This window comes from Chlamydotis macqueenii, chromosome 24 (assembly GCF_036417535.1).
Source record: "Chlamydotis macqueenii isolate bChlMac1 chromosome 24, bChlMac1.mat, whole genome shotgun sequence".
NCBI lineage: Eukaryota > Metazoa > Chordata > Aves > Otidiformes > Otididae > Chlamydotis > Chlamydotis macqueenii.
In genome coordinates this window covers 6,828,729-6,844,615 of record NC_141579.1, presented here as the reverse complement: position 1 = coordinate 6,844,615, position 15,887 = coordinate 6,828,729, and the positions used below count along the sequence as shown (strand labels likewise).

Sequence of the window (15,887 nt, the reverse complement as noted above, 5' to 3'; positions counted from 1 at the left end):
GGCTCTCCTCCCCGCTACAGAGAAATATTCGGCGGGCAAAGCAGCACGCTCAGCTCCGGCAGCAGCTCGGGACGCGGAGCTTCATCCCCAGCGCAGCCAGCTTGCGTCTCCACTCATGTAAGATCACGGAAAAACAGCTTTTGGAAAACCCTTCGAAATCACCGCCTGCCTCCAGAACTCCAAGAAACTCAACCGGGCGTCGTACCAACCCCAGCACGCCTTCCAGTCACCCACGTTTACCACTGGTTTTATTCGTCTTCCATATTGTTCAGAGCCATCCTCTACCCACGCCTGGCCGAGGGTGGCTCATCAAAGGCCAGAAGGAACTCTGCGAGATCACTAATTACTCAGCTTTCACACTTACCGCCTCCTAACGAAGGCAACTCATCGGATTTGTCATCCGGAATGTAACGAGACTTATCCACAGCCACACGTAGCGGTGCGTCTGCCTGCAATTAATACGGACCTGTAAAGACTCCAACGCTGCCACGATCCGGGCGGAGCGCGCGCACGGACGCAGCGTTTGACATTTCCTGTGGACTGAATTAGAGCGTCTTCTAATGAGGCTCGCTTCAAAATCATTTTAAATCCATTTGCTCATGTCAACATCAATGTACTCAGCATTATCTACCAATTAGTAAAGCGGAAAGTATTCTTTAGATAATCTAAAATCTCCGTAAAATATTCAACGTGTCATTCATTTACCACAAACTGCCCTATAAAAACAAATTACTGCAGCCAGCTGTCACAAGGCAACAAGTGTCTAAGGACGGAGCGTTTTTTAAACCTAGCCCTTTCCACAACGCGTCTACGGCGTTCGCGTTCATACCGATGCCACGTCTTCATCTCCTGCCCACCTCGCTCATCCCGAATGCTGTCCACGTCCCAGCGCAGCGGGACAAGCAGTTACAGGCGTCTGCACCATCAGGAGGACGCCGATCGCCCTGCCGCGGAGCACAGGAGGACGTCCCGCCAGCCAGAGGCCGGCGCTGGGGAGGGTTCGCCCTTCTGAAGGATCCAAGGTCTGGGCTTTCGCCTTCGGGCTCCTCTGGAGCACCCTCGTGCTGAAGACGCGATACTGAGGAGAAGCTCATGACCCAGATCAGGCACCTTCTCAGGTGTCCGCTTCGGGAAGCCTCGCTGGCCCTTCCAGGCTCGTTCGAGATTGCCAGATGAAGCGATGGGAAGGTATTTCCCACTAGATCAGGTTGGCAGGGACCTGGAACGGCGCTGTGCTTCCACGCCAACTCCAGCGAAGCGGTGCCAGGGCTGCAGCTCAGGTAGGGCACGCCGCCAGCCCCGCCAAGGACTGCTGCTCTAGAAGGGTTCCCAATCCACCCCATCCCAGCCGCCAGCGCTCTTCGGGCCGCCGACCGCAGCGTCGTCCACCGGAACCGGCCCCGAACGCTCCAGCCTCACCAATCCCCTGCCGGGAGCGGGGCCGTAAGCGTTAGGAAAAGGAGGACTCTGCCCGCCTTTGCAAAAACACTGCAAACCCTTTTTTTTTTTTTTTTTTTTTACTCACAAGAAGGAAAAAAAACACCTTGTTTTTCCCCCAGGTTTTGCAAGCGAAGGAAGGGTGGTTCGGAGGGCGGTTGGTTGGGTTTTTTAATCTCTGGAGCGCGGCAGAGCAGTAAATCTTGCATTATGCTCTGAGCAGCATCAGTTTGGGGCTGCGTTTTGGTCTCAGATTAGACTCCTGAAGCAATGAATCTTCCCTCACGGAGGCCATTACCAACACGCTTTTCCTTCGTTCTGGACTGCTTTATCCCTGATGGCGCCACCAGAGTTATCTCCAGCCTTCCCTCGGCCGCAGAGGGCTCAGCAGACCCACCGCCGTTTCAAACGTTCATCGCCCAGAGGAGCCAAAGGCCCAAAAAGCAGGAGCCGCCACGGCAGGGCACGCTGTCCCACGCAACCCTCGATGCCGATACGGCGATTTTCAGGTGTTAGCGTCGTTTGTCCCTTCCGCAACCCATGTGACAAAATTCCCCAACTTAAATAACGCCGTATGTTGATAGTTCTTTCACCGAAGACCCCCGAATCCCTCAAGAATCCCACCCCTGGGCTTGACAGGAGCACCCTGAGGAGGACACGGCACCAGGGCTGCGCGTCAGCCGTGACGGACTTGCAGGAACTCGAACGACGCCCCAGAGCCTGCATCCCTCCCGCCCCACGCAGCACTCCGACATCCGGTACCGGAGGAGAATCGGCAGGAAGGCTGAACTGATTCCGACACGGGATGAACCGTGCCACAAGGGCCGTACCTCCAAAGAAATTAAGTATTTGCCGCGGATCCAGGCCGATTAAGCCAGCCACAGCACAGGGATGCTACGACAGCCCACGAATGACCTGGAAACCGGACACAGGCTTGAAACGCGTTGCAGCCGACGGAGAGGAAACCAACCCTTCGGATCGTATTAAAATCCCATGATCTGTTAGGATTTCAAATTACGGCATGCAAATTGTGCTAATGTAAAGGCATTTGTAAAATTCAAGTAAAACAGCCCATGAATATTGAAAACTGCTTAAGCACGAAGTTAAACGACAGTTTTCAAAACACACCAAGGAGATCCGATCGCAACAAACCGGTCCCATGGAATACCGTATCTATCATCAACTTTTTAATTACCAATTGATCAACATGTAGACAGCGTAATAGCTTTCAGCTTTTAATTACTGAACTATCAAAATTCCAACCAAAAAAGGAACCTCCAGAGATGGAACTCGAACGCTTGATTATTCACTGCTACATAATGAATGATTTGTTTTTAAACAAGATGTCAAGTTCCTCATGTAATCCATCTGGATGTGCGACTCTGCGGAGCTCGCCCTGCCCATGCTAACTACTCCGGGCTCCGTTCTCCCTCTTCTCCCGACCCCACAAGTTAAGATTTTCCATTTCCCCCCCACTCAGGCAAAACATTGCAGAAGCCAGGGGCTGAGCGGCGCGCAGGCTGCCAAACCGTGCTTCACATCCAGCCAAGCCGCTCCACCTCCCTCCAACGGGACAGCTTTTGCCTGGGAGGGGAGAGGCTCCTTCCAACTTGTCTGTACCCCAGCGAAGCCGCCGCAAACCGAGAAACGCATCCACCCAGCAGCAGCCGCGGAAGCACCGCTTCTCATCTCACACGTGCTTTTACAGAGGAACCTGTGCCGAAACAACCGGGGCACAATTCCCAGGTTTTTTCCGCATAGTCTGATCCGTAGCAAGATTTTACAAGATTTTAAATGTCAGTATTACACAGAAAAGTACGCCGGGGCAGGGAGAGACGTTTTACCTGTGCCCTAAACACAGCACGGAGCGCGGTGTAAGTAGCTGGCGAAGCCACGGCGTCTCCAACCCGCGCCGCGCCCAACCGCCACGAGGCAGCTTACCGACCTCCGAGCGTTCAGGAGCCCGCGCGTGTCAAGCCACCGCGCGCGGGTCCAGGGCTCCCATCACTGCCCGGAATCCAGTCCCTGCTTCCCGGGGGTCTGTGGCCCTGCAAAGCCAGTCCCATCCGTGCTCTTTCAACGTGATAACCATTACTGCCCTAAATGACCGCAGAACCTCAAATCGCACCCCCAAATTTTCATTTCCAGTGCTCCAAAGCACCAGTACGGCAGATCCTGAGCGACGCGCGGATGCCTCTGAAAGCTGCGGAGAGCCCTCTACGATCCACTCCCCCTGGAGAGGGGATTGTGCCAAATCCGGGCTTTTTGCATTCAGAGAGGCATTTCCTAGAAATATTCTCTTGCAAACGCACGGGATCCGGGTAGGTACGTAAGGCACTCAGGATGCCATACCATTAAACGCCGGCGGTTCAAGCAGAGCGCGTTAGTCAATTAAAAAGAAACAATTAGCAAAGAATGCATTTGTTCCTCCAGCCCCACTGGCAACGATCAACCTCCCTCATCCCGAGCCCCTCGTGTTGTACAACCCTACCGATGCTTCCTGTGCGCATCACCCCCAAAGTGATTCCATCCCATCCATCGCAGCATCTGTTCCCACAAAATAAGGGAACGAGACCCTTTGGTTTCTCCTTCCCGACAGCCTGGGAAGCCCCACTGTCGCCAGACAACGCTCCCCCCCCATTCACCCACCCCAGCCGCGCCCGGGGTCCGCCCCGCGCAGGGAATCCACGGGCTCACCTCACGCACTTCCCCCAGGAAGCTGCCGTACAGGTGGCTCAGAGATTTCCACGTAAGAAATTCAGCCATCAGTCCGGTAGCTGTAAGCACTTCTGACAACAGTATCTATCAACGCTTACCGTATTTACAACTAAATCATGTAAATACGCGCCAGCTCTCCTCCGCGTGCTGATAATCCGGACAAACGAAGGCTGAGAAGAAGCCACTCCAGGAGACTAAACACACACCACCACGCAGGGCGAGAAACAAATCCCGAGAGCGCTCCAGAACGGCTGTCGGCAAGGAGAAAGCGGGAGCTCGGGGAAGCACCGGGGGCTGCCCCGCCCTGGTCTGCGCGGAGCGAGCGGTAATTCACGCACAAGGCTTTCCCGGAGCTTGCCTTCTCTTCCACAGCATCCATGTATTTTTCCAGAAAAACAGGGACAAGTTGCTCCAATACCTACCCGGAGCTCTTCACGCTCAACCTGCCTTTGAGTTCCTTACGAATCCTAGGAACCAATTTAAAACGAAGATACCCCTTTTGGAGGCGCTTTTTCCCCCTAAGATTTCCCGGTTTATTACGCTTATCCAACCGACAAAAATTCCTCTTCAGCTGGCTCATTCAAACGCAACTTCTACAGAGGTGTAGACAAACCATCTCCTAGATGTTTATAAATCAGCTGGGCAAGGAAAAGTTACTCTGTAGGTTACCTGATTTTTGGCACAACAAAAATACCAAGTTATTAGAACTTTCTCATCGTTTTGGATCGCATCTTTAACGGACGCCAGTTTCATCGACTGCTGCGACGACATTTTATCTAAAGCAAAGCAAAGCGGCCTTTCCCAGAGTTTCCCCGTGTGTTTGGTGCCAGTTTGCAGCACGACACTCATTCCTCAGGCACTGAAATGCAGCAGAAGCGGGGAACAAACCACCCCGGTTTTCACCATCATCCCCCCCCATCTGTGCACACCCAACGTCTCTGCTAATTCCGGTGCAAAATCCTTTCATCCCTACGAGCGGGCCAGATGAGCAGGCTTAAAATAGCTTACTAATCCTTATGTATTTACCGCAGGACAACTTAAGCTCCTCCTTGCTTCAGGACGGGATTTATACGTCACAGCGGGGAGAGGATGGGAGCACGAGGTGCCTCTTGGTACCACCAGCAGCTACCGGCACCGCGATGCTTCGTACCGAAAATCTCCACGGCGTAACGACACCCAGAAGATTGCGCTCCATCTCAAGGCTTGTTAGTCCACAAGATATTTGTTCTTGCAAGGAATTAAAAAAAAAAGTCATTCTATAGGAAACAGCGGAATCATATTTAAGGGGAGCCCTCACTAAAGCCAACCTCCCCCTTCTCCAACAGGAATGGGAGGTATCCAACCCCAACAGAAAACGGAAGTACCACCCAAAAAAGACAGCTTTATCCAGCATATGGCATGCACCTTCCAGAGCTGCGTTCCACCTACGTCACGTCGTGTGAAGACGCTTGAAAACTTGAGATCCAATTTACCAAAGAGAGCCTGGAGGAGAGAGGCATCGTATAATCGTGCATCTGGCATTCTCCCGGGGTGATTTAGAAGCTGCGTCAGTGGTTTTGCTATAAACCCCCTGTTGACAAGGCTCGCTCTCTATTCCTATACAGCAATAAATGATTTGCCTCCAAGTATTTTCTTTATTTCTCATCTACAAGCCTCTCCCCTTGCCCTGAAGACATCTGAAGGGAGCAGTGTTAAACTCCCATCCCTCCCGCTTTCATCTTCGCTCTTACCGAGAAAAGACGCGACCGCGCTTCAAACGCTGAAGCAGCAACACTGGGCAGCCACGGACTCCGGGAGAGTCGATTAAACGCGTACAATCTGCTAAAGATTATACGGCACGAGTGAGAGCGTAAGACCTTTACATCGAAGGAGACGCTGTTGACGTGGACAAAACCCTCGGCGTGGGAGCCCCTTTCAGTTCTGTCTGCTGGGTTAATGAGTGACCTCTCTTTCGGAGCAGCTTTCGGAGCGGAAGCGGGGCAAGAGGAGGAAAACGGGTCCTTAGCTGCGGTACGGCAGAGAACGGCAGCCGTGTCCCGTCACCCTGCAGACAGGCTCTCCTAAAGACACAGCACAAGGCTTCATTTCGAGCGGTCGGTAAGCTGCCAGAAAACGAAGGTCAGAAGTGAAAAGTGAAGCGACCAACGAGAAATTACGCTCTGTTTTTACGCACTGAGAAGAATCTTCCTGCGCATCCACGCTTCAACGGTGACTGCGGACAAGACGCAGGAGTGACGGGCGCTGCCTCATCCCCACCACGCGTTGCCGCAAGCGTCTACATGGGAGAGCGATTCGGAGCATGCTGCGCGGACACGGGCAGGGCCGGCGCGCTGCCTGGCAAACCACGGCGCCGGGCGGGGGGCTCCGCTTCCCCCAAGCCCAGCAGCAGGCTCCGAGCACGGGCATCCTCGGCTGCACCGCCCGCGTCCCGGAGAAGCGACGCGCAGCGGATGGGGTTTGCGGAAGAGCTGGGGAAACACCGGCTGGCTCAGCAGGGAGCCCTGTTCCGGCCGAACTACACCCCCTGCTCAACTGCAAATCAAAACGCTCCGGCGCACGGGTTTGAGGGTTTAATTGGAGCCCCCTCGGCCCACAGGCACCAAGGAGCCACGCGCAGTTCCTCTGCACAGCGCGGTAAAAAAGGAGGGTGGCACAAACCTTAATCTGCCTGGAGAAGGGGAGCCGCTGTCAGGCCGACCTAGATTCTGCCCGGCACCGCGAAAGTGCCGCACGTGGCAAGCGGGGGTCCCGCTGTGCCTGGTTCCTGCTGCACCCGTCCCGGAAAAGCAGGCTCGCTCCGAACAGCCCTAACGAACCCGGGCCGTCCTCCAGCAGCTCCGTTTGACAGGGCTCACTCGGCGACAAGCACTCTGGGGGGTTTGATGTTTGTCAACCGGCTTTCCAGCCAACGCCGCGAAGGCCAGTCAGGCTGTCACCAGGGAACGATAACGGAAGACGGCATCGCTCGGGATCTCGGCACCGAGCAACACGACCACGTTATCCAGGAGCCTTTCCCTGAGCCAGGCAGAAGTGATCCGAGCATGGACGCTTTACAGAGCTGCTGACGCCGAAACTACGCGGCACACTTTCTTAAGAAGAGCTCATAAAGTGCCCATCCCCAAGGCAGCTACAAAGAGCATCTGATTCTACATGGACTGGGGAAAATGGGGGGGGGGGGCAACTCCTAAGAGCTCCTCTGCTTCCAATGTTATAACCTATGTCCACATCCGCTGACGTGGCTGAAGATATCAAAGAGGCAAGTGACGGAGCACAAACAGCTGGCCCAAATCACATCTCCAAGCAAAATAGCCTAGAACGTGAACCAAGCTACAGCAACCATCCTCTAAACGCAACCTTTCAGGTCTTCATCACAAGGAAACCAGCCAGAACCAGGCGACCGACCCCATAACCCAACTCCACGGAGCGACAGAGGGTCTTCTCTGTGGTCGTCCACACGCTGTGGACGCACCAACTTGGGCTCGTCCAACGTCAACCGCACCGCACCGATGGACTGCCTGTGGCCTGACAAAACCCCTGGCCTGCAGCAGCGCTGGAAAAGACCCCATCAGCACCCTTCAGCGCGGCACGACTGAACGGAAGCCATCTCATCTGCAGTGGCCACCAAGAAGTTCAGCGTCTTTTCCTGCTCAAGGAAAGCAAAGCAGATACTTGCCATTCTTCTCCAAACCTCGACCGATGGAGCTGATCCACCCAAAAAACATACCCGTGTAACCGAAGGCATCACGGCCCTGCAACCGGCCGGGTAAGCGAATGTTTGGATGCTGCGGCGCGTCGCAGACACGCAGGGATGGGGTGGACGCCCGCGTGCTGCCAGACGGCGTGGAGACAACCCCGCGTAAAGAGGAGGAGGAGGTCTGTGCGGGCAAGCCGCGAACCAGAGCCAGCTGCGGGAAGTGAGAGCGCTCCGCAACCGGAGTGAGGGACGAGCGTTCCTCCTCTCGGCTACAAACGCAGGCCGGGAGGGTACGAGGCCGCTTGATTTGGGTCTCTCAGCCCAGCAGCTGCACGTAGCGCTCAGCCCGCGCTGAGGTTTCCTCTCCAGCCCCACTTCAGCAGAGCCCAGCTTGGCCGCAACCCCCGCTCCAAAGCTTGACATCACTAATATTTAAAGTGCTCTGCGAGGGAAGCTGCCAGGCAGCCTCATTTAGAAACAGAAACGCGGCAACAAGCAGTTTCTCATGCTTGATCCGATTACTCTGATCTCTCTTTTGATGCCGCAGACTCCGACTCGTATTTCTTTTGCTGCACGGGGGGAGCAGGGGAGGGAGGGGAATGTCACTTGGCTGCTTGATGTTTCTTTCTTCCCTGCCACACTTTGGAGAAGGGATCCGCACCGCGGAGCGCCGGAATAAAGCGGATGGCGGGTCCGGAAGTGCCACGTGGGCTGGTGGTGCCCAGGCCCCACCCGGTGCTGTCGGACCCCTCTCGCTGGAGCTGGCCGAGTCCCACACCATCCATGGAAAGTTCAGGTCTGCAAAGAGCATTACCGCTCCGACCAAGAGGTGTGTTCCCGCACCAAATTCTGAGGTCTCTCAGGTCCAAGTTTATGTTTTGGATTAGTCAAACAAAACCACGACGTTCCACCATTGTGAACAGGAGACCACCACTGCCAGAGTCCACCCCAGAGGGCTCGGGGGCTACCATCACAGCTCCATTCGGGCAGCAGACCTTTGAAGAGATGACAAATCCGATCCAAGCGCTTGCTAACGCTGCTAAAAAAGGGCACAACAAGCTCAAAGAGCTCCGTTCGCAGCTGTCACCCGAACCCAGGGCTTGACATACCCAGCACTTGTCAGGCCCCCGCGTAACCGGAGGAGGCAACGTCGGTCCCGTCGGCACCCTTGGCCCCGACCGCTCCAGCCGTCCACCACCACCGTCCCACGCAGTTCTGCCGTCCTACCGCAGAATCAACCTGGCGACGTAACTGCTCAGGGCAAACCTCACAGCTGGTCTTGGCAGAGCAAGGACGTTTCCAACGCAGCCGCTTCCCAGGGCCAAACGCACACCCGGGTTTTGGGAAGCGCCGCCGGCACGTCCAGTGACCACAAAGTGCCCGTGAAAATAAAGACTAAAGAGATTTCTTTTCCAGTTAAGCTTGAGAACCCAGCAAGGTCAGAATGGTTTTACCAGTCCGGTTTTTAAGCCACAGGAGAACATAATCAATGAAAACCAAACCGCCGGGTAAAAATAGCACGCCGGCCCAACCCTGCGAAGGGACGCCATCGATTTAAACAACCAGGCGGGCAGGCCAGCAGCAGTCCCTGGCGCAATCCAGCCGAGGTTTTGAACACAGCCGGAAAGGCACGGAGCGGGCGAGCAGGCACTAAGAGGTCGGCACCCACCAGGAGAACCACCGCTGCTCCTCGCGTGTTTTTACCGCTCGCTGGAACGGGTGAAGCGGTGAAACGGGCGAAAGCCAGGATCTCCAGACCCCACGCAGCACCCGGCAGCACGCTGCAGGGACACCCACTTCCGTCGCCAGGAGGTGAGATCCCGATGTCCAACAGAGCAGGAAAACCAACGAGTTCCACACGTAACGCGCAGCGAGGAAGGAGAAAAGCTGTGATCGGGACAAAAAAGGCTGAGGGACGCCAGGCGGATGCCGGTCACGTGTGGGCGAGGGTCCTTACGGGAGCCAGCCTGCAGCCGCAGGCCCTGCGGCCGGGCCGCGCTCTGCACTTGCAAATTAAAAACTGGCGTTTCTAAATCCAGCCCAGGGCTCAGCCACAAACGCCAGCTCGTCTCGGGGCACCGCACTGACGTGCGCCCCAGCCCGCCAGCTCCCTTCTTCCAATACCCTGCTGCAACCCCCGCCGCTCTGATTGAAGCCTCCTGGTATTTTCCTTCAAAAAACGCCTGCCACGCGTCCCAAAAACTGCCCTTTCCACCAGCAGGCTCCCCCGGAAGCCGAGCCCGCCGAAGCGCCCCAGCCCGTGCTGGACGCCCTTCAAAGCCGTCTGTGGCGAGCTCCCCGTTAACCACCGCAGCAGCTGCCGGCTGCACCAGGCAATTAAGTCCCCAGGAAAGCAACTGATTTATGGAACTGAAACAACTACATACCACTCGTAATTACAACATTCCACCCGGGGTCTCTCCCTCATTGCAGGTTTCCAAAGAGAGTCGCTTTATTTAGCGCCGGTGGGTTCGCACCGCCGGAGAACGCCACGCAGCATTCCCCGGAGAAACAAACACAACCTTTTTTTTTTTTATTTTTTTTCCACCTAGCATCCAGTTTCTCAGCAGAGACACGGATTGCGCGTCCAGCTTTGCTTGTGCCCTGAAACCACTGCGTAAGTATTTGTTTACTCGCTGGCCGAATTCCAGCTACGGCGGGCGCTGCGGGCTCGCGGCCTCGGGAGCCTGCTAAATCCCGTCTGCCCGAGCCGCAGGAGGCAACTTCACTTTCGGGACGCAGGGAGCCCCCGCGTTCAAGGCAGGAGCACTGCCGCGTGCTATCCAAAACCAGGCAAGGTACGGGTCCTCAAACCCCTCTGAAAAGTACGACGACGGCCTCCAGGGAAGCTGGCGCTGAAGAGAAGCATCCAGAAAAACCCGCCTCCGAGCAGCATCAGGCAGGGTTTTGTGAGCAAACGCGCTGTCGGGAGCGCGGAAGCGGTCGCCGCAGACAGCCGGCGCACCCGGGCTGAACCAAAGCCTTTGCTGCGACGGCCTCGGGCAGCGGCAGGGTTAAAGAGCTGACCCATTTTCAGTCCAGCAGCGGGGCAGAGACCGCGTCCGCAGGCCATCGCCCCGCCGAACGCGGCTCCAGCCCCGGCAGGGCCGGGGGGAGGCACGCCGAGCCACCCGGGGTTACGGGCTCCGAGCCGCGCGGTTACAAAGCCTCCTTTATTTACACAGGCGGGCAAGACGGGGAGAGACAAACAAAGAAAACGGCAACGCAGCGTCGGCAACGCAGCCGCCGCTAAGGCCCGGGCTGCCCGGAGGGGCGCGACTCCCCTCCAGCCTCCCGCGGAACGCAACCGTGCGTTTTCCGGGGCAAGAGCTCAGCCGAGCCCCAGCGAAGCCGCTGCTGGTCGGAAGGCTCCTCCTGCTCCTTAGAAACTCACTGCGTTCACAAAGGAGCGCGGCTCAACACGGCCTCAGCGGGAGCGCTGGCTGCGTTCGAGGGCTGTTTCTCCGGACCGCCGCCCGCGGGGCTTGTTTGGCGGCGGCAGGTATGGCGACCGCAGCTGCGCCCGCCTCGCGTCCAGCCCCTCGCACCTGCGAGCCACGGCCCGGCGCCGGCTCCCAACGCCTCCCACGGCTTGTGCCGAGAAGTTGTTCTTCCTGAACCGCCGCGCAGCGTTGCTCCGCGCCGTCAGACGGATGCTGCGCTCCACCCCAGCGCGGGCTGCCGCTCCGCGTTAGCGAAACCGCTCCTCGGCTCTCCCTGCTTCACGGGGGCGTCACGAAGTTTAATCAACTGTAAAGCACTGAGAGCAGATAAAAAGGTGCCAGAGAAACCGCAGATTCCTCTCCTTAGGTCAAACCCGGTCCAAGCGTTGCCCCTCGCCGTTCCAATCGCCCCCCGAGTGCGCTCCGGATCACGGGGTGCCCCGCGGCGGCGGCACGGCGCTCACGGCACCGAGCCTCGGCTGGCAGCCCGCGCGAGAGGCGCGGCCGCGGCGCTCTGCCGTCGCTGCCAGGCGCTACCGCCACAACGCTCCTTCCCTCTTCCAAGGCTACGGGAGCTAACAAATCGACAGTGTCGAACAGGCTGGGGGGGGAAATAAATAAACACCGAGTTCTTTAGCCTGAAGGAAATTTTGTCTGAAAGGCATTAAAGCAGGAGGTCTAGGATCACATCCTGCGATCCACAACAGAGCACCAAAACCACCAGGCAGTTATCTTCCACCACCAGCACCGCAATCTCGGCTCGTGCCGCCGGAAAAACCCCAGCCGCACAGGTCAGGCACAGCCGCTCCAGCTCAGCATCCAACCCCGCTTTTGTTTCTCTTCAGCCGCTTCGCTATTCTACACCGCGCCGCTCTGCCCGGTAGCTGGGCGGCGATTAACAGGCTTTGGCTACGCCAGCCTGCAGCTCAAACCAGCTCTTAAAAAAAAAAAAAAAAACAGGATTCGAAACGTGAGGCGAGGTATGAAGAGTCAGGCAGCAAAACAAAGAACGAAGGCGGCTGTCCTGCTCCAGGGCTTTTCTTTTTAACTCGGGCGTCTTTCAGCGACAGGGTCCGCGGGTCAAAGCGGCGAGGAATTTGCCGCGCGTGGAGCTAAACCCAAGGCGAAACCCACGAAAAGCACCTTGCGCCAAAACACGGTACAAACTAGGAGGAGAACGCGTTAACTACATCAACATCTGGGCGGCTGCTGCGGGGCGCGGGCGAGCGGTGCCGGCGCGAGGCGAGCGTTTCCCCGCGCCGCGCAGCCAAGAGCGGCCAGCGATGGCTCGTCTCCATCGCCGCCGGCCGCCCCGAGCGGGCGCTTGGGCGCGGAAGGGCTGGATCCGGAGCCCCCGCTCGCCCTCCGGGACTTGCGAAACTGGCGAAGGCGCGAGAAACGGGGGAATTCTCATCGGCGCAGCCGGCGGATCCGTGGGGACCCTCGATCCGTGGGGACCCTCGACCCTTGGGGGACGGAGAGGACAACGCCGGCGGCTTTGCCCCCGCCGCCCCACCAAAACGGCCAGCGGGGAAGGTGCGGACGAGGCGCGATGAATACGGCTCTTTGTTCGGCCGAGCCGCCCGCTCCTTGATCCCCCCCGTTCCCCCTTCCCGAAATCCCACAGATCGCTCAATGGCCCCCTTGTTCTTCCCGGAACGTCCCGGGCGAATCCCGCCGGCCCCGCAAGCCGGTAAATGGAGCCTTGTGCCCGCGGCTGACACCGCAACCGCGAAGCCACCGGCCGCGGGGCGACGCCGGCACCGGGCGGGGGGCACCGGGCGGGCCCGGCGCAGCGACCCCCGGGCCGGGCCATCGCCGGCACCGGCCGGATGCGGGGCGGGGGGGGGGGGGGAGGCACGGCGCCGCGCTCGGATTCCAACAGGTTCTCCGCTCCCGCATCGCCCCCCCCACCTCCCGCCGCCGCGGAAAAACAGCGGGGGCGCGCGCGCCAATTACTTTTTTTTTTTTCTTTTTTTTTTTCTTTTTTTTAATTGCGCGGCCGCTCGCCGAGCCCGGGGGCAGCGGGGAGAAGCCGCTTCCATGGTAACCGGCAGCCGGCGGCCCCGCGCCCGCCCCGGCACGCGCGGCCGAGCCCGCCGAGCCCCGGCCACGCCGCCCGGCCCCGGGCGAGCCCCGCACCGCGCCCCCCCCCCCCCCCCCAAACCGCGCTCCGGGGCGCCCCCCCGCGGGCGGGGCGGGCCTGCCCCCGCCGCTCCCTACCTCTGGGGATGATGGCGGCGGCGGAGAGGAGCAGCAGCAGCAGCGGGAGGAGGCCCGGGCCGGGAGGAGGCGCGGAGGAGGAGGAGGAGGAGGAAGAGGAGGGGGGGGGGGAGGCAGCGGCGGCGGCGGCGCGGCCGCGGGGCTGGGCGCGAGCCGCCATCTCCGGCACCTGCCTGCCTCTGCCCGCCGCCCCGGCGCCCGCCGCCCGCGCGCGCCGCTACTGGGGATGCGCGCGCCGCGGCGGGGCGGGGCCGCGGCCGCCGGCACCGCCCCCTCCCTCCCTCCCTCCCTCGCTCCGCCCCGCCCCCGACCCCGCCGCCAGGGGCCGGGGGCAAAGTGCCGAGCGCGGCGCGGGGCGCAGGGGCGCGGCGGGGGGGTGCGGGGGAGAAGCGGCGTGGGACCCCCCCCCTGCCGCGGCACCCCCGGGACACTCCGCGGGCGCGGGAGGGAGCGGAGCCCGCCCGCATCAGCGCTCGCAGCCGCGGCCGGCGAACCGCGCTCTAGACCAAACAAAGATTTTTTTTTTTTTTAATAAAAAAAAAAAAAAAAGAAAAAAGGGAAGACAAGGAGGAAGGGAAAAAGGGGGGGAAAGGAGGGGGGGAAAGGAGGGGGGGAAAGGAGGGGGGGAAAGGAGGGGGGGGAAAGGAGGGGGGGAGAAAAGGAGCGGGGGGGGAGTAAAGGAGCGGGGGGGGAGTAAAGGAGCGGGGGGGGAGTAAAGGAGCGGGGGGGGAGTAAAGGAGAGGGGGGGGAGTAAAGGAGAGGGGGGGGAGAAAAGGAGAGGGAGGGGAGAAAAGGAGAGGGGGGGAGAAAAGGAGAGGGGGGGGAAGAAAAAAAGAAAAGAAAAAAAGAAAAAGAAAAAGGAAAAAAAAAAAGGGGGTGGAGAGGGAAAGGAAAAAAGCCCCTACCACAACCCCACAAGAAGAAGTCTCAAATCCCACCTTTCCCGCGGCCGCCTATGGTGCCAGCACCCCCTAGCATCCACCCTGCCAACATCCTCCTTCCCTCCCCCTCGCCTCGGGTCCCGTGCACCCGCACTGCCCCCGGTGCCCCCCCACACGTCCCCGCGCCGCTGGAGGCGGTGCGGAGCCAGGCCGGAGCCCCCCGACCCCCCGCCCCAGGAGCGATGAGACCCCCCGCCACTGCCCCGCAAAACCCGTCCTTTCCCGCGGGTCTGCAGCCCCGCAGCAGCCGGACGGGGGCTAAAGGGAGGCAAGGACCCCACAAATCCCACTCCCCCCTCGCCTGCTGAGCCACGCCTTAGCGCGTGGGAGCATGGCCCGGGAGCGGTTTATCCCACCGGGGCCTGCGACGCCAGGAACGCGAGGGGGCCCGCGCAAGCCCCGCATCCCCAGCGCTATCCGTTCGGTTATTCCAGGTGAACCCGAGGCGGGTGAGCCGCCATTTCGGCTTTGTCACCCAGGACCTGAGCGCGGCGCACGAGCCTCGGGCTCGAGCCGCGCCGCCGGCCTGCGCGCCGTTAGGCGCCCGGCTCTCCCGCTTGCCTGGTTTTAATTACGCGGCTTGGACCCTTTGGCACAGTACCGTACGTCTGACCCGCTGCGGCTCCAGCGCCAAACGGAACGGCAGCCCGTATTAACTGGAAAGGTTTCTAATAGTTTAGGTACTCACAGGGCGCGGAACAATAAGTAGTAGGAAATGCAATTTGCATAATAAATATCAATATCACAACAGCTAAAACAAACCATGACAAATTATCTGCGGCTAAACGACCGGGACATCACAGGATGCAAATTGCGAAGCCTGAACTCTAGGAAATGACTTCCCTAACCTGCCGCGTCTCGCTCGGCAGACGGACAGGGCCGCGGGGCACGCCGACACTGGCTCTGTTCCTGCTGGAAGCGTCTTCCGGCGCTCCATTATGCATCAACGTTAATTTCACGAGGAAAGCCATTTCCTCTGCCCTGGAAGCTTAGCCCCGGATTATTTGTCACGGCGCGTTTAGCCGTTACGACATCCAAGCGCCAGCCCCGTTGGCGCTGATGGAAGGCTGCGCTCCATCGAGGCGCGGGCAGCCCGGGACGGCTGGGGGGCCGCCGCGACCCACAGGTACGGCCGGTACGCCGGCGGGCGCTACGTGACAAAGGTGGCTCCCCAAGCGATGCGTCCTGCTGACCCGGGACCCCGGCGGAGGCCATCCGAGGATGCAGGATGCTGGAAAACCGCTCTGCGCCAGAGCTGGGGCTGATGGGCGGCAGTGGCCCCCAGGTTTTCCCGTACCCGCAGCCCCGCAGCCGAACCCATCGGAGGGCCGGGGGGCTCCCGCGGGAAAGATCAGGTTTCCTCGGCTGCTCTGACCGGGGTTACGAGCGGCAGGAATGTCTCCCACTTGCCGAGATCCTTCAGAAGTGTCC

At 59.4% G+C, this 15,887-nt stretch overlaps 1 protein-coding gene across 5 annotated transcripts in view; it reads right to left on the bottom strand.

The window, feature by feature from the left end:
• Positions 1-13,743, bottom strand: part of CADM1 (cell adhesion molecule 1) — a 117,428-nt gene extending 103,685 nt beyond the window's left edge. For 3 of the 5 annotated variants that reach the window (XM_086766210.1, XM_086766211.1, XM_086766212.1), the window contains exon 1: positions 13,516-13,740. In XM_086766210.1, coding sequence (XP_086622336.1) covers positions 13,516-13,675 — 160 coding nt within the window. In that variant the 5' untranslated portion in view covers positions 13,676-13,740. Of the gene's footprint in view, positions 1-13,515 lie in introns of all 5 variants that reach the window. The other 2 variants (XM_086766213.1, XM_086766209.1) reach the window with 2 other exon arrangements.
• Between the last annotated feature and the right edge of the window lie 2,144 nt (positions 13,744-15,887).